Here is a 22,726-nt window from a genome sequence, read left to right as displayed (position 1 = left end):
CTGCCTGTGTGATTGCTTTGTGGGCCCCAAGAACTGGACCCTGCACTGACTCCTGCCGGTCCAGAGGTGCTGAGGTGCTTGGATCCTGCCCACCCGGCCAGGCATGAGCCCAGCACCTGGCAGGAAGCACACATAGACACGGGCACAGGCTGCCAGACTCGGGTAATGCTTTTATATTAGTTTTTCTGTAACAAGAAAAATCTGCTTTGAAGATTTTATCATTTTTTTTTCCTTAAAAAAGAATAAAAAAAACCAAAGGCACCCAGAACTCCCCTCAGGCCCAAAGAATAAAAAAGTTCTCTCATCGGTGCAGCTGGGCCCTTCGCTCTTGCTGTGCCCAGCCCCGTGGCCTCCGCCTAGTTCCAGCCCAAGGGCCCTAGCGGCCCCAAGACCTTCCCTCTGGCCTCAGGGGGGCTGGTCCCATCAAAGACGCGCCTGCAGCCGGCCAGGGCCTGGCGAGGGAGTGACGGCCCCAGTGGTGGGGAGCCAGGTGGGCGGGCCAGGGCAGCAGTCCTGAAGGTTCCTGTCCCCAAATGGAGGGAAAGGAACAAAAGCCAGCTTTTGTGAAGTCCAGAGGAGGAAGGCACCTGGACGCAGAGAGGATGGAGGTAACTCTGTGTCTTCCGCAAGGGACAGACGGACGGGCAGACAGTCAGACAGCAAGCTGCTCTGGCCATTTCTGGCTGGGCCAAGAGCTCTCGGCGGCATAGGCCAACGGAGGGCTGTTTGCATGTGACTCGTGTATGTAGGTGTGTCCACGGGGCAGGGAACACGCGCCCATGAGTGCCAGGGCAGGTCAGACCCTTCATCGAGTCTGCAGGACTCAGGGAGTGATGGCGGTGTTGGGTGTGTGGGGCGAGAGTGGGACGTTTGGAGGATGATGTGCAGCTGTGTGGTGTGTGCGGGTGTGGTGTCTGCATGTGTCTGGCTGCGGATTGAGCTGCAGGAAGGGGTGGGTGTGGGAGACTGGGTCCAGCCTGTGTGCGGAGCGGGGGCCCGGCAGGTGCTGCACTGGGTGTGTCTGTGAGCGAGGCAGAGTGGGGACTCACAAGGCTCAGGCACCGTGCTGCAGAAAGGCTCCAGCGGTCCGTCATCCTGCAGAAACACCGGCGGGAGAGTCAGGGGAGGCCAGGGCAGACCCACCAACCACGACCAGCCTGGGACAGGTAGATTAGAGCCGGGGGCTCTGGGAGGGTCAGGCAACTGCAGACCCGAGGGGGAGATGCCAGGGGGTCCAGAGCCAGTGGGTCACCCACTAGGAGGTGCTCCTGGGGGGCCTGGTGTGGACTGGAGGGACTTCGATCTCTCTGGCCTTTCCCAGGGCCTCTCCTAGGGTCCCGCTCAGCACACCTGACCGCGGCCAATGTCCTCTAGAGGGGGCAGATCTCCTCCACCCCGGGACCCAGGGTACCCCTCGTGAGGGCCACAGCGTCCTCACTGAATGGCCAGTCACCCCAGTCGCTGACCCCTGGCTCTGCCTGAGGACAATGCGTGGAGAGAAGGGGCTCCAGCTTCATGGCCCAGGGCCCCAGGAGTCAAGTAAGATGACTGCCGAGCACTGCCTCTGGGCCTGCCCTCCACGCTTGGATATAGCCAGCCCAGCACACTGCTCTCTCTGTCATCCGCTGGACCCCTTTCCCCACCTCCCTCTGTCATCCACCCACGGTATCCTCAACCCCCCTCAGGCCTCTCTCTGACCCAGGCCCCACTTCAATTCAGCTTCCGAACAGTGGCCCAGTGGCCTCCTCCCATGGCCACACCCTGGCCCCAGGACTCCCAGCTCGGCTCACTCTGATTCTCCTCCTGACCACACCTCTCCTCCTGCTACTCGCCACCACTGTGCCCACTCTCCAACAGCCCCCCCAGGAGACCAACCCCTCCTGTCTGCACCCTCTTCCCTTCCCAGCCTGACCCCCAGCCTCCGCGAGGCAGCCATTCTCTTGCCAGTACCCTCAGTTCCCTTGTTCCTTGCCCTCCTGTCCCACACACCTGGCCAAAACCCCCAGCCATGGATGGATCCAACTGGTCATCGTCTCCACACACACCCCCATCTGCTGAGCACCTCCTGCTGCCCAGAGAGGTGTGCATCAGGCAGGTGTGACTTCATGTCCAGCTACCAAGCACTCGGTCCTCCGTCCTCCCGCCACAGTGAAAGGAGCGCTGACCCTCCTGCCCAAGCCAGTCCTTCCTCCTGTTTCCACAGGGATGGGCTACACCCAGCTCTCTTCTCTTATATTTTTAAATCCCCCCTCCAAACTGCCCCTCCCCATCAGCCCTCAAGCCAGCTCTATCCCTTAAAAAAGGCTTAACACGAACAGAGCCCTGCCTGAACTTCACGCCCCCCTTTCCCACCACCACCCTCTTCCATCTCTTCACAGTCAAACTTCTTAGAAGTGTCTACACGCCCTGGACCCTCTCCTTTCCAGCCGCTTTCTCCACCCTCTTTGCCCCTGAAGCCGCTCCCCACAAGGTCACGGTGACCTCCTTGTGGATAAATCCGGTGAGTCTGTGGCCATGCTCGGCTCTATCAGTCTGTCAGAAGCACGGCTGATTCCCTCTACTTCCAGAGAAGCCTGTGCATGGAGGCATAATGGGCATGCACACGTATGTGTGTGTGCACGTGTGCACACAAGGGCACGTGTGCCTGGGGAGGCATGTGCGCATGTACTCGCATGCACACACGTGCATGCACTGGTGCACCTGTCCTGCATCTGTGAATGTGCGATGGAGTATATACATGTCTGTGTGTGCACGTGTGGTGTGTGTTTGAGTGTGTGCTTTGTGCTAAACATGTGTGTACATGCTTAGACGTGGGTGTGAGCGTGTGTGCATGTGGGTTGGTGTGCTGTGTGCACGTGCAGGTGTTTGTGTTGCATGCGTGTGTAATCACCCTCTGTCCTGGGCTGCCTGCATTTCTCCTGTCTCGGTGCCCCGGTGCTCTGTCCCAGCTCCTTCCACCCATTCCCCTCCGGCTGGCCATGCTCACTCTCTCTCTCTCTCTTGCTCACTCTCTCTCTCTCTCTCTCTCTCTCTCTCTCTCTCTCACCCCCTCAAGGCAAGCTCCACCAGCCTCCTGTGGCTTCAGTGACTGTTTCAAGGCTGATGATGCCTGGACCCCCATCTCCAGCCCAGACCTCACTCCTGAGCCCCAGACCCACATATCCAGCCCACCCTGGGCAGCCCCTCCAGCGCCCTCCAAACTCATCACTTCCCCCTCCAAACCTGCTCCCCCCAGTACTATCGTCCACCTGGAATTCCAAGCTAGAACTGGTATCTTGTCTTCTCCCTCACCCCATGTCCAGCAGGACTACTTGAGCTCCTCAAGTGTGCACCCCCAGACTCTTTTCAGGCCCAGCTGCTTGTCTGCATCCTTACCGTCCGCCCCCAGCATCTCTGGCTTGGAACCAGCAGTAGCCTCCTCCCGAGGCCCCACATTCATTCCCTGCTCCCACCATCCCAGCCCCTGTGCAGGTCCCATCAGGGATGCATCACCCTGCATGGAGGCCCCCGGCTCCGGCCGGCCTCCCACAGGTGCACTGTCATACCTGACCTCTCACTCAGGGCCTGAGCACACCAAGTGCTCTAACAGATTTGCAAAATGAATCATGAAGCAGGGGACAGAGGGTGAGGAAAGGACAGAAAGACCTAGACTGGGGTCAGGGCCAGGAATCTGGTGAAGCAGGTTAGCGCACCCCGCACGGACCACCTACCTATGTCAGGTGTGGTTACCCTGTCACTACCACCTTTCCTCGTCCTCCTCCTGCTCTTCCTCTTCCAACCGGCCCCGGTCCTTGGAAACATCACCATACTCATGGTTGCCTTCTATGTCCAAGACCTGCAGGTGCTTCAGCCTCCGGAAGGCACTTTCCACCACAGAGCCCACAGCCAGCTTGTTAAACCTGTGCAGGCCACCCACGTGGGGTCAGCGCCGGGGCCTGACCGTGCCCACACCGACCCAGCCCAGAAGTGGAGCGCAGGGGACGGGCCCTCCGGGAAGACGCGCGGCAAACACAAAAGGAGGCGGCTCAGGAGCGCAGGTGACACGGGGAGCTCAAGCTCTTCAGTGTGGCTGCTGCTGGGGGGTAGGGGTGACCCAGTGCAGCGGAGGGAAGGCCTCCCGCATATGTGCTCTCACTATGACTTGGGGGGGCAGACACAGACACCTCCTCCCTGTCTGCCCTTTGGCATTAACCTCTAGGCCTGAGGCTCCTGCACTGCCAGCCTGGAGTCGCCTTGGTGCCAGGTGTGGAGGGGCACACAGACAAGGCCAGGGCCAAGCTGGGCCAGGGACACACTTAGGTTTGTGAAGGGGGAGGCCGGGCTCTGATCTCAGGCCCCCTCAACTCTCTGCACCTCGGTCTCCTGCAGGAGCCGAGAGGCACAGGTCACACCACCCCGACGTCACCCAGCCTGGCCTTCTGGGTCACAAAGCCCCCGGCAGTGCACATACTGCCTTACTCTGATCTGTCTCCTCTCTGACTTGGGGGATGGGGATGGTGGGAAGAACCACCCTGGCTCTGCTGTATGGAAGCTCCTTGCGTAGCTGGGTCCCCTGAATCATCTGAAACCCCCAGAACCCAGTGAGGACCTGAACATCTGCTGTCCTGGATCTGAGGTCCAGGCCCAGCCTGGCCAGCTGTGGACACAGTGGTCATCTGTGCTCTCTGGGCTTCAGCCTTCCCAGCTGTAAACTGGGAAGATGCTTTCTGTGGTCCCCTCCTGCCACAGGAACATCAATAACACCCACGTGCTCTGCTTTTTAAATCTTCCAAAGCCCTCTCACAAACCCATGAACCTCACCAGGCCTGGCCAGGACTGTCCCCACCCTTGAGCGCCGAGGAAACAGGGGCTCAGTTGGGTTCTGTGATGTACCCAGGGTCACACAGCTGGTCAGCAGGAAAGCTAGGCTTCAAATACTGACCTCTACCTGCAAGTGGTTCCCATGTGACCTGACTACCCTGCTGGAGCCGGGCCAGTCCCCAGAGGGGCGCGTGCAGGGCCCAGAGGACCTCCTACCTGAGAAAGATCCCCTTGAGGTTGGGTGTGGAGTCAAAGGCATTGGCGGGTACTGTACTAATCCTGTTGTTCTGCAGGTACAGGTACTCGAGCGACTCGGGGAGCCTCTCGGGGATATCCGTGAGCTGATTCCCGGCGATGTCGAGCAGCTGCAGGGGTGACCAGGGGAGCCAAAGCACTGAACAGCATGCCAAGCTCCCACCAACCCCAGAGCCTATCTAAATCTCATAACCCTGTGAGGTGGGGTCTATAATTATCCCCATTTCCAGATGGGGAAACAGAGGCTTAGAGAGGTTCAGAGATCCATCCCAGGCCATACAGCCTGTACGGGCCGGAGGCCGGTGCACCTGACTCCGAACCCTTGTCCTAATTGATGTACATCCTACTCCACTCCTTCTGCCTTCCCACCGGAATTCACAGCCAAGATGTCTAGGTGTCAAAGTCCTCCCTCCTTAACACACCTGTCACCACCATCAGACTAAAGAGCCCAGAAGGGCAAGGGCTAGGGGTCCTCCAGTCTTTAAATCTCACCTCAGTGGTGTCAGATGAGGGTGGAGATGGGGCTGCTCATTCGTGGATCTCAGGGCCATGTGGACAGGGGCCAGGGGCAAGGGTTCAAAGCCCACAGTGACTCTGGCATGGCAGCCAGGCCCCAGGCTGGTCAGTCTCAGAGTCACCACAGGCCTAGAGTCCAGGAAGCAGGTGGCCAGGAAAATGGGGTAGTTTTCCCAGGGAGAAGGACGCACCTGCAGCAGGCAGGAGACCCGGACGTGCCCGGGCCCGACTCACTGCCTGCCCCTTGGGCTGTCAGCACGCTTGCCCCGACACACACCTGTGCAGCCACAGGTGGGCTTCCACCATCTCTAAGCTCCCTCCTCACCCTGACGGGCTGGGGCTCAGGGCCATGGGGGAGCACTCGCTTCAGTCACCTGAGGGAGCCTCCCTGTCACCTCCCCTACCCAGCAGGGCTCCCTGCTCCCCACTGGGTTCCTTCCACATGGTTCCAGCACTTCCTCATTCATTCCAAACATCCTCAGTGCCCGCCCATGGGCACTGGGGGCATGGAATCCACTGAGACGCTGCCTCCGTGCTCAGGAAGCCAGGCTGGCAGGGGAGACGGACACAACAGTCTGACAATAGCAGCAGTGGAACTGGGCTGTGATGGGGGAGCCTGGGGGAGGGGCCCGATTCAGCCTCGGGTTGAGGGAATAGACGGCACCCAGCGCAGGTGGGGGCTCTGAAGCAACAAGAGCAGCTGCTTGTAGAAAGATCCAACAGTGAGAGGAAGAACCCCCTCCACCAGACACCCCATCCCCGACTGGACTCACCCAGGCAGGCATCTAACCTGCCCATCACCGGTGGCTTCCTGGAGGAGGTGACACTTTAGCTGAGTCCTAGGTATATTATAAGCTCTAGGAGGGTAGTGACCCTGGGTCTGTTTTATTTCCCTCTGGGTCCTCAGTTCTAGAGCTGTGTCTGCACATGGTGAGGCTCGGTACAGGCTTGTGGAATGAATGAATGAGTAGGTGCCACCAGGGTGGAGAAGGTGCTTCCAGCAGAGGGGACAGTATGAACAAAGCCCAGTGCACCTGGGAAACTGAGATGCTAGGCTGGGAGCAGGGGCAGACTAGGCCTTTAAGGCTGTGGCAAGGGTGCTGGTTTGGGTTCTAAAGGCAGCGGGGAGACACAGAAGGGTCCTGGGTGGAAGTGTAAGGTGAGCATGTTTTTTTCAAGATACACTCTGACTGCATGTGGAATCTAGGAGTGGAGCGCTCCTAGGAAGCTGGGGTCAGGAAAGAAATGGGGAAGGCTTGACTTAGTGGTATGAGCAGTAGGGATGGAGAGGAGTGGAGAGATGGGGAGACGTGACGGTAGAGTTGGCAGGGTTTAGTGACAATGGGTGTTGGAGGGCAGACAGCGTGCAAAGGGGGTGTCAGGGCAGCATCCACGTTTCCCGTGGACACCTGGGTGGATGTTGCCCCCTTCAGCGAGTTAGAAAATGCAGCGGAAGGAGCAGGTGTGGAAGAGAGGATAATGGGGTTTGGGCCCCTTAAGAATACCCAAGAGAGACCGGCACAGGTGGTTGGATCCTGGTGTCTGGCACTCGGCCCGGCTGTCTGGGTTGGGAGAGACCCCAGCTGCTCCTGCAGGGCCAGCTGCCAACCCCCAACTCCACCCTCAGGGCTCTTCCCCACCTCCCAGCCTCCCACTCTCGGGGCCTCTCCCCTGTACTCCCCTCAGACATCCCCACCCTGACAGCTCCCCACACAAGCATGTACTATGCACCTATCACAACGAGGGCCCTGGTCCAGCAGGAAACACAACAGACTAAAATGCCCGCCCCGTGTTCTAGCAGGAAGAGCAGACAACAAACAAGCAAACAGATGATCTGTTGTCGGAAGGGATGAGGGTTATGAAGAAAAAGCAGAGGAAGGTGGCAGGCTGTGAAGGAAGACCTCCCAAGGAGCTGATATCTGAGCCAGAGCCCTGAGGAAAAGGGAAGAGAAGGCCTGAGGACATCTGGGAGGGAGGGGCCTGGTAAGGCAGCAGAGCCTCCCAGGTTTCTCTAATCAAGTTCCATTTCCGCCCCTCACTGGGTCGGCAGGTTTCACTTGTAACCAAGGAGGCTCAGTTCACATGGCCAGATAGCCCTCCTGTCTCAGACTCTGGCCACGAGAGCCACACTCACTGACCAGTCCCAGAAGCCTCAAGTACACCCCCCCAGACTCTGCAGAATGGTGAGGTCAGCACCCCTCACGGGCCTGCCGTCCTCCCCTGCCCCAAGCCCAGCCTTCTCCAGGCACCTATCCTTTGCCCACAGGGAGGTGAGCTCCACTCTCCCATGCCACCTGAACTGTCCCTGCCCCCCAGTTCTCCTGAATAATGTCCAGTGCCCCCCGCACCTGCAGCCATGACCTCCCCTTATCCCCACAGGGCTCCTCAAGCTTGTCCCTGCAGGTGGTGAGCTCTGCCTAGCCATGTCCGCTGAGCTCTGCCCTGCACTCCCGTACCGCGAGCCCGCCATACCCTGGGTATGGCCCAGACCCCCTACCCTAAGGCCCAGACTGCCCAGCGGGTACCTTCCTCACGGCCCAGCCCTCCCGCCCACCCCTCACCCGGGCCCAGCAGATGGGTGGGCTCAGAGCAGCCGGACCAGTAGCCCCCCACATGGGCACGGCCCTGCCCCCGCCTCGCCCCGCCCCCTCACCTGCAGACCAGCGAGGTCGGCCCAGGCACGGGGGGCCAGGGCCCGGCTGCGCAGCCGGTTGCCCGTGAGGTAGAGCTCCCGCAGCTGGGCCATGCCGGCCAGCGCCCCGCGCGCCAGGGCGGCCAGCTCATTGCGCTTGATCTTCAGCACGTGCACGTTGCGCGGCAGCCCGGGCGGCAGCGTGCGCAGCCGGTTGCCTGACAGGTCCAGGGAGCGCAGCAGGCGCAGCTTGCGGAAGGCATCGCGGTGCACCTGCGGGCTGGTGATGCGGTTGTAGCTGAGGTTGAGCTCCTCCAGGAAGTAGGTGGCGGCAAAGTCGTCGCGGCCGATGCCGGTGATCTGGTTGTGCAGGATCATGAGGGTGCGCACGCGGCGGGGCAGGCCGCCGGGCACGCGCTCCAGCGCGTTGTTGTACAGGTGCACCGTGTGCAACCGTTTGAGGCCCTGGAAGGCCCGCGGGTGGATGCCCTGCGCGCGCAGCTGGTTGCTGTGCAGCAGCAGGTACTCGAGGCTGCGGATGGGGGTCAGCACGTCTGCGTCCACGCTCCGGATGGCGTTCTTCTCCAGGTGCAGCAGCACCAGGCTGCGCGGCAGCCCTGCCGGGACCCGCGACAGGTTGTTGCTGGACAGATCCAGGTACTCCAGGCTGGAGAGCTTCCTGGAGGGAGGCGGGGGATCAGGCCAGGGGGCAGGAGCCCACACGGCACTTGTTTCCAACATTATTCCCAAGGGAGGTGGCGGGGGACCTGCCTCTAACCCATCCCAGCTCCGCCGCTAGCTGACTGGGGGACCTCAATCGTCCCCGAGGCTCTCACTGGTTTGATTCCATGATATATTGGCATAGGAAGGATCCAGCATGGTTTCTGACACAGAAGAGTTTATTTGAAAACTAATGGTTTTACTAATGCCTTTTGTCCTTTTAGGCTACCCGGGCCCTAAAAACTGAAAATAGATTTGCCTTCAACAAGAATGTCTGAGTTTCTATTTTGTACGAAGGAGACAGCCTCTGCAAACACTTCCTTGCCTTACTAGAATTTTGGCAGGCCTTACCTACCATTACTCTTGGGGACAGAAATGTCAGTAAAGGCAAAAGTCTCCAAGTCCCTTCTCTGTGGAAACTGGCCAGGGGCAGGTGGGCAAGGGCCCGGCCATGTGAGCCCTGGGAAGCGCTTCCTGGGTGCCGAGCTCACGCTGAGGGCCCAGGTAGGGGCTCACCAGAAGGTCTCGTTGTCCAGGCCCTCATCAGTCAGGTGGTTGTTCTGCAGGTACAGCTCACGCAGGTTGCTCAGCTCACTGAAGGCCCCTGGTGGGATCTTCTCCAGCCTGTTGTTCTGAGAGGTGGGACGGTAGGGAGGGGAGCATGAGGGACAGCCAAGGGGCAAGGGCAGAGCCTTGGGATGAGGTGTGGAGCGGGGTCTGGCGGAGCCACGGGGAGGGGCCCAGGCCTAAAGCACTCCATGTGGGGCTGACAGCCAGGTGCCCGGGCTTCTGCTTGATTCTGCTCTGCAGACGCTGTGCCCGCCGGCACGCGCTCAAGGCCCCACGGCCTTACCGCTGTGCCCATGTGGGACTGGGCTTCTCCCCTGCTGTGGGTCCCTGCTCTGGCAGTGCTCCTCCCTGCCCTCTCCCTCCCACCTTGAGGTGCAGCTTGTAGAGGGCAGGTGGCAGGTGCTTGGGCACGTGACGCAGGAAGTTGCTGGACAGGATGAGGATCTCCACGTTGCTGGAGCCATTGAACATGTTGTCCGGCAGCCCGGCGTCCGCCAGCTTGTTGTTGTGCAGGTACACAGACCTAGGGCGTGAGGCACAGGTGCTCACCCACCCAGGCCTCCCAGCCCCGGCACCGTCTCACCTGGTGAGGCTCCAGACCTTGCTCAGTTTGGGCCTGGGGCCCAGGGCACCCTCCTCCCATCTCAAGAACCCCAGACCCTGCCAAATCCAGTCCCCCCTACATAGCCGAGGGGACCAAGGACCCACCTCACAAGTTAGTGGAAGAAACAGGATTTCCTGACCCCAAGTTCCTGCTCCTCTTTATCCTTCAAGGCTCTCAGTTGTTCCCCTAGTGTTGCAACCCTGGAGTCCCTGCCTGTCGGCTTTACACAGCTGTCTCTGTGGACTTCCTGAGAACGGTCCTATCCTTATCACCTCTTTGTCCCTTGTGCCCAGCACAGGATCCTGGCTCAGAGGAGGTGACCCCTCAGCAAATATACAATGAGTGCCTCCAGGTGACAAGACTGTTCTAGATCCTAAAGACATAGCAGTGGACAGAACCGACAAGCCCCTGCCCTCATGGAGCCACCATACTACAAGGAGAGAAGATAAGGAACAAGAGAAATCCACAGGCAATATAGTGCATTCTTGCTGCGTGGCCTCTCTTGGGCCTCAGCCTTTTCATCTGTGGGAAGGGGCCATGCACAGCAACTCTGGCTCCTCCAGGGAATGGAGAGAATCGAGGTGACAGATTCAGGGACAGAGTGGCACCGGAGGTTGTCAGCACCTTCCCTCCCCAACACCACCCTGCACTGCTCACACACCTGTGCTGGGGGGCCTCACTCCTCCCAAAGCAGCTCTCAGCGAGGGATGGCTCTGCCTGTTCAAAGATGCTCCCTTCCCCCGGGGGCTGGGGAAGGAGGGAAACACCCTCACTTGGCTCCCTGCAATTCCCCAGATATCACCCTCTGTCCTCGCCTCCTGTACTGATTCCTCCTCATCTTTTAGGGGTCAGTCTTCCAGATCCTGTGCCCTTGCAGCCCAGGGCGTCTGTCACCGCAGCCCTGAGCATGGGGCATCATGCCTGCTCTGCACAGCATGCCCCTCCTCCAGGGCCTGTCTGGGCCCCTGGGCCCCGCTCAGGGCTGGCAGCCTCTGCCTCAGCTCCTCCCTTTTCTCCAGCCTAAGCCCAGGGCCCCCCTCTGACCTCTGACCTCAAGTTTGGCTTCTGGCCAAAGGTGAGCCCGTAGATCTTGGTGAGATAGTTGGCAGCAAAGTCCACACTGATCAGGGCATTTGGCAGGAACCGGGGTGCCAAGGTCAGCTGGAAAGGGAAGAGTTGGGTACAGGGACCAATGGCAGGTCAGAGGCTTCCGCTGAGTTACACTACCAGCTGCTCATCTGAGCCCCTTCAATTCGTCTCCTCCCTGCAACCAGAGCCATCTTCCTAAAATCCCCAGTAACACAAAATCAGTTCCCCATAGTCCTGAGCTTGGCACTCAAAGCTCTCCAGCCTGTCCCCTGCTCTGCCTCTTCTCCTGGTCTCTCCCCTCATTGCCCCCCGACACTGGCCCTCTGTGCAGCCACAGTGAGCACCCACACTTCCCCAGACCCAGATCATAGTGTCTACCCTTCATTCATTCAATAGTAGTCCCTGAGTCTGCAATATTCCAGGCACAGTTCCAGGCACTGGACATGTCCTAGGGAACAAGATACAGAGATACCTGCTTCCACCTCCACTACCAAAGCTTACATCCTAGTGAATGAACAGGAATAAAAGTATCTGAGAGTGATCACGGCTCTGCAGGGAATTCAAACAGACTGATGACAGAGAACGACTGGGTTGGTCGCTTGGAGAACAGGTAACACTTAAGGCATGACAGCACCCTAAACGCTGTCTGCGGGGAGAGCCCCCACACAGCAGGGGCAGCGAGCAGAGGCCTTGTGTGCGGGGTCTGCCAGGCCTGGGGGTGAAGCGGAGTGTGGCGGGGCCAGTGGGGAGATAAGAGAGGCAGGCGGGCCCAGAGCACACAGATCTGCGGGCCTCGGGGAGACGTGTGGGTTTCTTCCTGGGCCAAGGGTGAAGCCACAGGAGGGTTTTAAGTGGGGAGGGGAGACGGAGAAGTAGAAGTGAGGCACGATTTTGTAAAGCCCCTCTGGCTGCTCAGAGGAGAAGGGGCAGCAAACGAGGAGGCAGGGGCTCCACGTCTGTGTCCCGCTGCGGGATGGCGGTCCTGGGCTGGTGGGTGGGGGGAGCTGAGGGCCTGCAGTGGGACCACACGTGCGTGAGCGAAGCACTCCTGGATTTGTGGCTCTGACCAGTGGTGTTGCAGGTAGTTGGAGATGCCCTTTCCAGAGGTGGGGAGACAACGGGAGGACTGGGGTTTGGGGGCTGTGGCAGGAAGCACCAGTTCTACTTCTATTAAACATCTGGGGGAGATGCTGAGGAGGCAGGTGGACCTTTGAGTCTCAAGTGGGAGTAGGGGAAAGGCTGGAGACTGCCTCTGGACGTGGCCATGATGTAGATGGGTGTTACAGACCAGGGAGGAGAGACAGTCTCCTTGAGTGTTCAGAGAGAGGGGGCCAGGACAGAGCCCTGGGGCAGGCCAAATATCTTGAGGTTGAGTGCCTTTATGTCTTCATTCATGCTGTCCCTTCTACTGTGATGCCCTCCCCCTTGAGGCCTCTGGCTGAAATCCTATTACCCTTCATGGCCCTTCAAATGCCATCTCCTCCAGGAAGCCCTCCAGCGCTCCCTCCCCATGGGGATGAGCTCTCACCCCTCTATGCCGATGTAGGTCTCAGCCTCTGCCATTATCTGACCGCTCTGAAGCCCTGGGTCTGGGCCATGTCTGAGCAGCAACGGGAACCCAGCAGCCAGCCCAGAAGAGGCCCTGGTGAAAGTTCCCTGAGCTTAGCCCCCGACACCCTGCCCTGCTGCAGGCCCCTCACCTTGTTATTGGCCAGGTACAGGTAATTGAGGTTGATCAGATGCTCAAATGCCTCCTCCGGGAGCCCTTCAAAGGACAGGCATCGGTCAGAGCCCTGGATGAAGGAGATGCTACAGGGGAGCACGTGAGCACTGACCACCCCCGCACGCACCCCACTTGCCAGGACAGGGAGGTACTCCCTGGGGCAGGTGTGGCTCTGACCCCTTCCCAGCCCCTCCCAACAGGCCTGCCCAGCCCCTTTTCCTTCCCCTGGCTTTCAGGGACCCTGAGACACTTCCCATCTGCTGAGAAGAGCAGATGGGAAGTGTCCACTGAGAAATGACTGATCCTTCACCTACTCAGGGCAGCCTGGGTGGGAATGGGCCCCTGTAAGGTCAGGACACAGGGCAGAGGACATGCCAGGAAGGAGTGCTTCCCTGGGGGCAGCCCCAGAAGGGTCCTCTTCATACCCAGCCCCACAGCAGGGCAGGGCAGGGCTGTGGCCTCTGAGCTTCCACCCCACCTGGCCCTCCCCTGCCCCATCTGGCAGATGCAGTGTCAGAACTGGGCTGTCACTGGGAGCCCGGCCAGGCTGGCCCTTCTCCAGTCCTGAAGTCGGCCTCTGACACTCGGTTCTGGGCTCCCAGACCCTCAGATGCTGGGACTCACCCAAGTATCGAACTAGAGGGAACAGTTACATAAACTGTGCAGCATCCCTCCACAGAATACCCTCTGTAAAGTAATAGCCACGGAGAGTTTTTAGCAACATGAAATTTGTGGCTGAGCTAATTGCTAAATGAAACAAAGCAGTTCTAATAGTCATAATATCCATACTATCAGACCAGCTATGAATTTAAAAACACAAAGAAAAAGGACTGGACTGAATTCTGGTCATGGTTGTACAACATATAAACTTACTAAAACTCATCAAATTGTACATTTAATTCAGGTAAACCTTATGGTATATAAATTATGCTTTTTCTTAAAATGGAAAGAAATATACCAACATGTCAATAGTGACTAAACTCCAAGTGGCAGAATTATGAGTGGGTTTTTTCTATTCCATTTTATTTTCTATATTTCCAAATTTTCTACTATAATCAGAAACTATTTTCATTATCAGAAAAATAACTTTTTAAAATTTGAGGACTCTACACTCTTTGATTCTAAAGGCCTTCTGTGAACTGAAGAGTCTGTGACTCTTCAGGCCCTGGAGTCTGAGTTGCTCTGAAGCCTCTCCCCGGATCGGACTCCCGGGTCTCAGAAACACCCAGTGGCAGCTGTTAGGCAACCAACCACAGGGAGCCCCTGCCATGGGGACCCAATGCCGGCCCAGCCTAGGCCTGCTCTTTCGCATATGCCAGGGTCTGCAGGGCGGGGCTCTCCCCATGGACCCCTAGTTCCCTGCCTGGGGTCCTGGTGCCCAGCTCTGGGTGAACCCTCACCTCGGGAAGTCAGGCGGTTGTTCTGGAGGTTCAGGGTCTCCAGACGATTCAGCCGGGAGAGCTCCCTGGGGTAGATCTTCTCCAGCTGGTTGTTCTGGGGAGTAGGGGGATGGGGGTGGTGAGGAGGCAGCATGAGGGGGTGCTGCCCCATTAGAGGCCTGCACCCACCCTCAGCCAGAGTCCCAGGAGCCAGTCCCTGTGTTGGGCGCTTCCCTTGGGATTCTGCCCCATGGTGGTGGACAAACCCTGGGGACTGGCTCTGAAGCAGGCCCAGATGTGGGCATTGCAGGCTCAGCAGTAACAACAGAGGTGTGGGTCCCCCTTCTAGGAGTCCTGCGCACACGCACATGGGCATCCACAGGCAGTTCAAACTTGGAATGTGGTCTACCCTGCACACCTGCTCCCTGCATGCTCCCACTTAGTGACAGGTGTCCCAGCCCATTCTCCCCTCCCCCAAGCCAGAAACCACTTTTAGTTCCCTTTCTACGCCCTGTAGACCCTACTTCCCTTGAGATGCTTTAAAACCTGGGTCAGGTACCACCTCCTCCAGAAGCCTTCCTGGGTTGGATCAGGGGGCTGGATTAGGAGCTGCCCTGGCCTCACAGCACTAGTCCTTCTATCTCTATTTGTTATCTTTACCTGTTTAGGTCTCTGCCTCCCTCACAGACTGTGAGAGCCTCAAGGGCAGAGCATGTCCGAGACCTCCCTACATGCCCAGCACCCCACATAGGAGCAGAAGCATACAGTAGGTACACAGGAGCTATTCGATGAATGAAGCAACAAGACGTGCTGCCCTCAGCTCGTCCCTTTCCCTCACAGGCTACCCCAGTCTTGGGCTCCCACCACTGGCCAGCCCAGAACCCACAGGGCTACGTGACCGTGGGCCGGTCACTTTCCTTCACTGGGCCTGGTCTCCTCTGGAAATGGGTGCGACAGACCCTCCCTCTCCCCCAGGGCTGCTGGGCTGCACGAGGGTGTCATGGGTGCACCAGCGCTCCCAGAGTCCCCGTCTGGAATGCCGTGTCCCACTTCCTGAGGTTCTAAAATCTAGCCTGTGCCCCAGCTGGGGAGAGCACTCTGTACCCTGAGCCCCCAGGGCGCCCCAGGGGGGTCTGCTTCGCTCTCACTTTCCTGGCCTGTAATGGAGTCTGAGGTGCCATGTCTGTCCAGAGGGTCAGCTGCCGGGCAGGTCTGTGTCTGTTCTCAGGGCCTGACTCTGCTGACAGGGCCTCAGCCCAGACTCCTCCCGTGGGACAAAGCAGGTCATGAGGTCACTGTGCTCTGTGCTTGGGACGCGGGCCGGGGGATAGGGGGGCACGGCCCGTGGTGAAGCCAGCCTCCTCGAGTCTGACCTGCCCTGCGTCGGGGGGATGGGGAGCCCCGGGCAAGAGCCGGGGCTGCGGCGCGGGTGGTTCTGGGGCGGGGGTCACCGTGTGGGGGGCGGGCCCTGGTGACCGCTGGCGCGGCGCCGGCCTCACCTGCAGGGACAGGTGGTTGGTGTGCTCAGGCAGGTCCCCCGGGAACTCGCGCAGGTCGATGCCGCCGCAGTCCACGACCCCCTCCTGGGAGCAGGCACAGTCTCGGGGGCAGTCGATGGTGGGCGGGCCGCGCCCCGGCTCCTCAGGGCTCAGGACCAGCACCGGCTCCTCCTCCACGAATTCATTCTCTTCAGGGCTCAGGCTGTGGGCTCCACTTCGGCCAAACACAGGGGCCCTCACGGCGAGCCCCGGTCCCAGCTGCAGCTGCAGCGGCAACAGCAGCAGGAGCAGCAGCGCCCCGCTCCGGGCCATGGTGCCTGCGGGAGGGGACCAGCGCCCACGGAAGTCCTAATGGGGCCCTCCAGGCCACAAGGCAGAGCCCACTCTGGACCCTGTCCTCAGCATGCATCGGACCTGCTGGCTGCCGCCCTCCCCTCCCACCCACCCCCTCAGGGCTGCCCTCTGGAGGGGTCGGGGTGAGGTGAAGCCCTGTCCTTAGGCAGGTCTGCAAAGCCTCCCACAACCCTCACCGGGCCTGGCCTCAAGGAATCTGTACCCCCATTTCACAGAAAGGAAAGCTGAGGCCCAGGAAGAACTGTGACTTGCAGGGCTTGGCCTGGACTTTGCTGAGCTCTCGCTGCCCTGGCACAGACAGTGCTGAGGCCCTGTCCCTCCTCCAGCAGCCACAGGCCATGGTGGGCCAGCACCAGCAGGGTGTGTCCCAGCTCCTCAGCTTGCCATTCTAGGACCTTCAGGACATGGCCCTGCCTCTCTTCCAATTCCCCCCCTCACCTGCCCCGCTTACACAGGTCTGTTTAGTAATAGTAGCTCCTCCCTCTAGGCCTTTGCATGTGCGTTCCTTCTGCCTAGAAAACCCTCCCCCTCTCCTGTGCAATCAGCAACTTCTCCAAGAACCAACTCCAGCGTTAGATCCCCTGAGATAACTCTGAGATGTCCCAGGGCTCTGCATCACTTTGTTGCCCCAGGGCTTTGCATGAGTTCCGTTGGGTTTTGAATATGTGATGTTGTCTTTCTCCCACACAGGGCTGTGAGCCACTCTCTGTCTCTGTGTGCCAGGCACGGAGTAGTCATTAGTGAATGGAGCTGCTGCTGCCCCCAGAGCCCCCCAAGTCCTGTTCCTGCTTACACCCTCAGCTGCCCTCACCAAGGCCAGCTTTGCTCATGTGACCACTGCCACCTGCAAGAGACCACTCCCCAGCATGTTCCCTTGGGACAGCAGGGAGAGGGGGTATAGGGATGGCCTCAGGTCATTGAGGAAGATGCTGGGGTTTCATCCTCCAGGCAGCCATGGCTGTGGCTTGACTCTGGGCTGGTCCCTGGAGCTCTCTTTACAGGGACTCACTTAGAAAACATGTCTGGGGTGTGGTAAGTTGTAACAGGTGGTAACACTGACTCTGGAGTCATACACACCCCAGTTCACGTCCCCCTTTATCACTTAGTGGCTCTGACCTTGCTGAGCCTCAGTTTCCTCATCTTACAATGCAGATAATATATCTAACCTCAGAGCTCCAGGGAGGAGTCAGCAAGATAGCAGAGGCAAAGCACCTAGCACCCATTAGGTGATGAGGCGCTGCTATCACAGCTGCAGTGATTATGAACGCAGGTACAAGACAAGCGTCCAGGCCTGGGGGCACCTGCCGCAGTCTGAGCCTCTCTCCCCACCATTAGAGCAGGGATCACAACCCAGAGTGGTTAGAAGGGTCTGACGAGATGCTGGGCCTGGGAGGGTTGGGCACCCTGGGAGCTTGGTGATGATACTGATGTCTGGTTAAGAAAGCAGGCTCTGAGGCCAGAGAGCCGGGGCTTCGAGCTCAGCTCTGGCTCTTATCAGCCGTGTGACTTTGGGCAAGTTTTGCCACCCTCTAAACCTCACCTTCCTCACCCGTCCATTGGGTGGCCCCAGAGCTGTCCTACTGGGGATACTGTGAGAGTCAGTGGGATGCACGTACGGCACACAGTAAGTGCTCAATAGATGTTAGCTCTCTGCTAATTAGCTCTACCACTAATATCTGATCCGTGGGCACTGTTCACATCCCAACCACACCACTCTCCACTTCAGAACCCCCTGCTTCTTCCCTTTCCCATGTAGCTCCTGATTGCGCTTTTCCGGTCCAGTCCCAGGCCCACCTCCTCCCAGATGTGGCCCTCCTCCTCCTAGCCTCCTGTGAATTCCTGCTGCCCTGCGACTGCTGTGGTATTTCAGATACTGCTTTGCCTTACTCGTTGGCTCAGCCAGCTCTCGAAGGTGAGGTCCCATCTGCCCCCAGCCCTGTGCTGGGCATGGAAGATACAGGTAAAGTACACAAGGCCCCTGCCCTTTGTTGTCAGGAGGCAGCAGACCCCAGTACAGTAACCACTGCCCACCAGAGTGGGTGAGCCCGGTAAAAGGGGCCCCAAGGTGCACGAGGCCCCAGAAAGAAAGCTGTGAGGAGAGAGAAGAGGGCTGGCAGCCTGGATTGCTTGACCCTACAGGCAGGTCCAGAAGGCCTAAGCAGACTTGGGCCCCAGCCACTGGCCCAGCAGAGCACCAGGGAGCCCAGCACACACAGCTCCCAGGCCCCATCGGCAGCAGTGAGCGATGCATGCTGCAGCCCGGCCCTGCCTGCCCTACTACACCCCTGCTGCTCCGTGCCCTGACCAAATGCGCCATAAATCCTTGGCCAGTCTACAGACCAGCATTCCCAGGGCACGTTATAACCCCCCAGCTAGGTCAACAGCCTTCAGTCCCTGGCGCCACCGGCGTTAGACCAGAGTCTCCCCACCCTGCCTGCCTGCCTGCCTGACCCCACTGCAGATCCAGACTCTGGGAGGCGGAGTACGGGCACAGGCCCAGGCCCCAGATTCAATCAGGGCTGGAGGCCAAGGAGGAGGATCCTCCCCACATACCCTGTACACTCACCTTCAGTTTCATATCTGTAAAGATCTCTAAACTGTATCTGTAAAAATATTTAATTTATATTAACATCATGAACCATATTGAAAATGTTATCCTCACCACCTTATAGATGAGGGGCTGAGGCCCAGTGGGATTGGCCAATGTAACACAGCTGTTAAGTGGCAAGGCTGAGCTCCCAGCCTGAGTCTTAACCACAAAGCCATGAGGCCCTTCCCTGGGCCAAGCACAGCTGGGCACCAAGGACCCAGACAGACGACTCAGGTATGTCTACTATCCTTAAAAAGCTCACACCTGCACTGCTCGATGTGGTGGCCACATGTAGCTACCGAGCACTTGAAATGTGGCTACTCTAAACTGAGAGGTGCTATAAGTATAAAAGGTAGTGTACGTGGATTTCACACACTTAGTACAAAAAAAAGTAAAACATCTCATTAATATTAATGACATAAAAGATCTCATTTATTTTTATAGTGATTACATAATATTTTGGATATTTTGAGTTAAATCATTAAAGTTTTGCCTGTTTCATTTTACTTTTTTAACGTGGCTTCTAGAAAATTTTACATTACACACTTGTGGCTTGCATTTGTGGTTCACATTATATTTCTAATGGTCAGCGGTGGTCTAGACATTATGTGTAAATTAAGTATTACAATCCCAGGGTCATCAGAGGTGTGATAGAGGGAATCTAGCGTCCATAGGGACCCAGAGAAGGCCTAGGTGTGGCCGATGCCTAAGTCTGCCCGATGCCAAGAAGACTTCCAAGAAAACGTGATGCTTTATTTAGCCACGAAGGATGAATATTAGGCAAAAGGAAAAGGGCGATATAAGCAAGGGGGTCAGCATGTGCAAAGGCCCTGGGGCAAGAGAGCCCATGTTACCTCTACAAAGCTCACTAGAGTGTCTGGTGTGGTGTGGGGACTGGGAGAGATGCAAGTGGGCCGTGGCTACAGTCCAAGCCAAGAAAGAACTTGAAAGCCAGGTTAGGAAGACTGACCCTTATCTTAGGAGAAATGAGGAGCCATTGAAGAGCTGGAGTGTGGCATAGGCAGGTTTATGGAGGGACCAGTGGGGAGCTCTCAGAGGCTGTGCTGTGGTGCAGGCAACGGATAATAAGCCTGGTCTGGGCAGAGGGAGGTGCTGGGCTGCAGGGATGGAGAGAAGGAAGTGGATTCAAGGGAGAGAGAGGAAGAACAGACAGGGCTTGGAGAGTGGTGGCCCCAGTGCCACGTCCCCCTCCTCCTAGCTTGGCCAGCCACCCTCAGGATGTTGGGATCCTGGGCAACTCCAGCTCCATCACCTAGTTTACTGTGTGACTTTGGCGACATCACTGACCCATCTGAGTCTCAATTTTTTTTGTTTCTCTAAGAATGTGGAGCAAGATAAGCCCCCAAAGCCCCTTCTTTGTGCCTAGCCATGTTGGAGCTGGGTGTGGAAGAACAGAGGAGAGAGCCTTCCTAGTCTCTGGAAGTCCCCAGAGTGAGGAAACCCCCTGGTGAGCAACAGTAAATGCTGGGCGAGAAGGGCAGCTCAGTCTGTGGTGAGTTGTTCCAATCCTGACTGCTGTGTGAGCCTGGACAAGTCACTTCACTGCTCTGAGCCTCTGTTTACTAGTCTAGGCAATGGAGATGAGAGCTCCTCGTGAGGTGTAGATGAAACGACGTGCCCAGCTGATGCTGGCACCCAGCAAGCACAACATACTTGGGGTTACTGTTACTGAGGAAGTACCTGGGACCCGCTGTCACCCACCCACCCACTCACCCCAGGGAACCAAACCTTAAGGTCCTGAACTGCTTAAGTAGGGGATTAAGGCAGGACTAGAAGAAGGAAGGGGAAGGGAGATCCAAATCAGGAGGTAGATCCTCAAACCCCAGCACCACCTTCCTTCTCCACTCAAATTCAGTAAAGATTTGCTGACCACCTGCTCTGTGCTGGGCCCTGAACAGCTGCTTCTTATTGACTATAACAGAAATCCCAAGGCTATGAGCTAGTCTTCCTATTTTGCAGATGAGGAAACTAAAGCACAAAGAGGCTCCCACTGCTGCCCATCTCCAGCAAGCTCCTACTCACACGTTCCTGCCCTGGGAAGCTGCTCCTGCCCCCTTGGCTGGGTTAGGGAGTTCCTTGATGCTCCCACAGCACCCTTCGGGGCTCAGCTGAGCCTTCCCTGACTCCCCAGGCAAGAAGCAGGTGCTCAGGAAATGTTTGCTGAATGAAGGAATGTATTTGTGGAAGGCAGGGTTGGAAAGAGCTACAGCATTATTATCTGGTCTGATTCCCTCAGTTTACTGATTAGTATTTTAAAGGCAAGGCCAGGATTAGAATTTGTGTCTTCTGACTCCTGCTCAGAGCCCTGAGCTGGTCTTGAAGACTGAGGAGGAGTTCTCCAGGTGGACAAAGGGGAGGAAAGGCACTCCTCAGGGCAGAAGACAGGGCATGAGCAAAGGCACAGTATGGGGAGGGCAAAGAGGGGCGTATGTTTAAGGAAGGGTAACAGGGAATCGAGGTCCAAGTCTCCAAGGGCATCAGGCACTCTGCTAACGGGTTGATGATAGGGAGATAGCAAGGTTTGTAAGCAGATCATGGTTGGAGCTCTTACGTAGGACTCTACCAGGCCTAAAGGTGCCTCCATTAGTCACCCCTGTCCCAAGATTCGGTTAGAAGGGACAAAGTATGCTCCCACAAGATTTCATGAAAGCATTCATGTGAATCTGACATTTCTTAACTTGCACTCTAGTTTAGAATCGGCTGGGCCCCGGGCCCTAAAAGGGGACATGACCACCCAGGAGCTCCCGTGGTGCCTTATGTAGCTGAGTCGACCACAGCTTCACCTTCCCCAGCCAGCCCTAAGTCGTAGGGCAGACGCTCAGGTTGCGTGACCCTCCGACGTTCCATGATGCCCTGTAAGTGCCTGGTGCGTATCCTTCTGCGCCTCCCGGACCGGATCGGGACGGTCAGTGCCACAAGCATGCACGCTTGTGTCTGCTCCTCTCCTGAAGTTCAGGCTGCAGCTGCCTCCCACTCCCAGCCTCGGCCCCAGCCCTGGGGGCCACCAGGAGCTCGCTGAAGCCCCCTCTTCCACCTGACAGCGCATCAGGTATTCTAACGCGACGATCTAATCCTCAGCCCAGGCCAGCCTGGTGGTTCAAGGACCTTCAGGCTGGGGGCTTTGGCCGCTTTCGCCGGGGCGCGCCGGCCTCGCCCCCCACCCCGCGCTCCGCGGCCACCCCCCTGCCCCCTGCTCAGTCCTGCTGTCCCAGCGGGGAGGCAGCCGGATAGACAGACAGATTGATACCAGGCCCCCAGCTGAGAGCTCTGGCTCAGCGATTGCGCGGCGCGGGGCCGGGGAGCCAAGCCAGGAGAAGGTCGGGAGGGGGACGCACGGGCTGTCCGTGCGTCCTGGGGGCAGATCTCTGTCCCCCTATAGGCCTCAGTTTCTCTGTCTGTAAAGAGGTCGAAGGGTGGGCTACCTGGGATGAGCTGACGTGGAAAAACATGGGCATACTCAGTGCCCAGGCTCTAAGTACAGGGGTCCTCGACACTCCCTGGTTCCACCTGCCCCCCACATTCCCTGTTGCCTGCCCGCGTCCTTCCACTCCACCTCCCACCCCATCCGCCCTCAGATTCTTTCCAGATGTGCGCAGCAGGAGGGGCCAGGGCTGGGACCAGCCTCTGGCGGGAGAAAACAGGCCCCTGCGGGGTGGGAATCGCTGGGGGTCGCGCCCCCGAGTGAGAGGTCTCCGGCTGCGCCCTCCGTGTAGGGCTCCGACTGAGGGGGCGAGATGCGCGGCCCCGCCGGGCCAGCTGCTGGAGCCGTCGCACCAGGCGGGAAGTCCGAGACCGCTGCCCAGCTCGGCCCCGGCCCTCGGCCCACCCGGCCGCCCGAGCCCGGTACCTGCTGCGCCCCCGCGCCGCGCCGCGCCCCGCCGGCCGACCGCGCTCTCCCGAGTCTCGGCTGCGCTCCGCTGGCGCGGGCTCCTTCCATTCAAGTCCAGCCGTGCGCTCGGCGACGCAAGTTTTGT

At 58.4% G+C, this 22,726-nt stretch overlaps 1 protein-coding gene across 3 annotated transcripts; it reads right to left on the bottom strand.

Annotated features, from left to right (window-relative positions):
* Window positions 1-158: 158 nt before the first annotated feature.
* Window positions 159-22,726, bottom strand: PODN (podocan). Of its 3 annotated transcripts, XM_032634562.1 has the most exons (11): window positions 22,600-22,726; window positions 15,788-16,104; window positions 14,310-14,403; window positions 12,887-12,951; window positions 11,149-11,258; window positions 9,860-10,016; window positions 9,440-9,555; window positions 8,225-8,882; window positions 5,017-5,165; window positions 3,711-3,899; window positions 159-1,095 (listed from the first exon to the last, which is right to left on the bottom strand). In XM_032634562.1, the coding sequence occupies exons 2-10, from the start codon at window positions 16,097-16,099 to the stop codon at window positions 3,737-3,739; spliced, it is 1,824 nt and encodes a 607-aa protein (XP_032490453.1). In that variant the 5' UTR covers window positions 16,100-16,104; window positions 22,600-22,726; the 3' UTR covers window positions 159-1,095; window positions 3,711-3,736. The 3 variants fall into 3 exon arrangements, with proteins under 3 accessions (XP_032490453.1, XP_032490433.1, XP_032490443.1); XM_032634542.1 differs by lacking the exon at window positions 3,711-3,899; XM_032634552.1 differs by lacking the exons at window positions 3,711-3,899; window positions 5,017-5,165.

This window comes from Phocoena sinus, chromosome 1 (assembly GCF_008692025.1).
Source record: "Phocoena sinus isolate mPhoSin1 chromosome 1, mPhoSin1.pri, whole genome shotgun sequence".
In the NCBI taxonomy this organism is placed as follows: domain Eukaryota; kingdom Metazoa; phylum Chordata; class Mammalia; order Artiodactyla; family Phocoenidae; genus Phocoena; species Phocoena sinus.
Note: the sequence above shows the minus strand (reverse complement) of the source record. Positions and strands in the feature narration are given on the sequence as shown.

Bases quoted from the DNA above. Each gene is read 5' to 3' on its own strand.
- PODN (XM_032634542.1), bottom strand. From the start codon at position 16,099: ATGGCCCGGAGCGGGGCGCTGCTGCTCCTGCTGCTGTTGCCGCTGCAG. The intron at 8,883-9,439 runs GTGAGCCCCTAC...GCCTCCCTCCAG, and splicing joins CTGGACAACGAGACCTTCTG to GAAGCTCTCCAGCCTGGAGT. The intron at 5,166-8,224 runs GTGAGGGGGCGG...TCACCCCTGCAG, and splicing joins CCGACCTCGCTGGTCTGCAG to CTGCTCGACATCGCCGGGAA.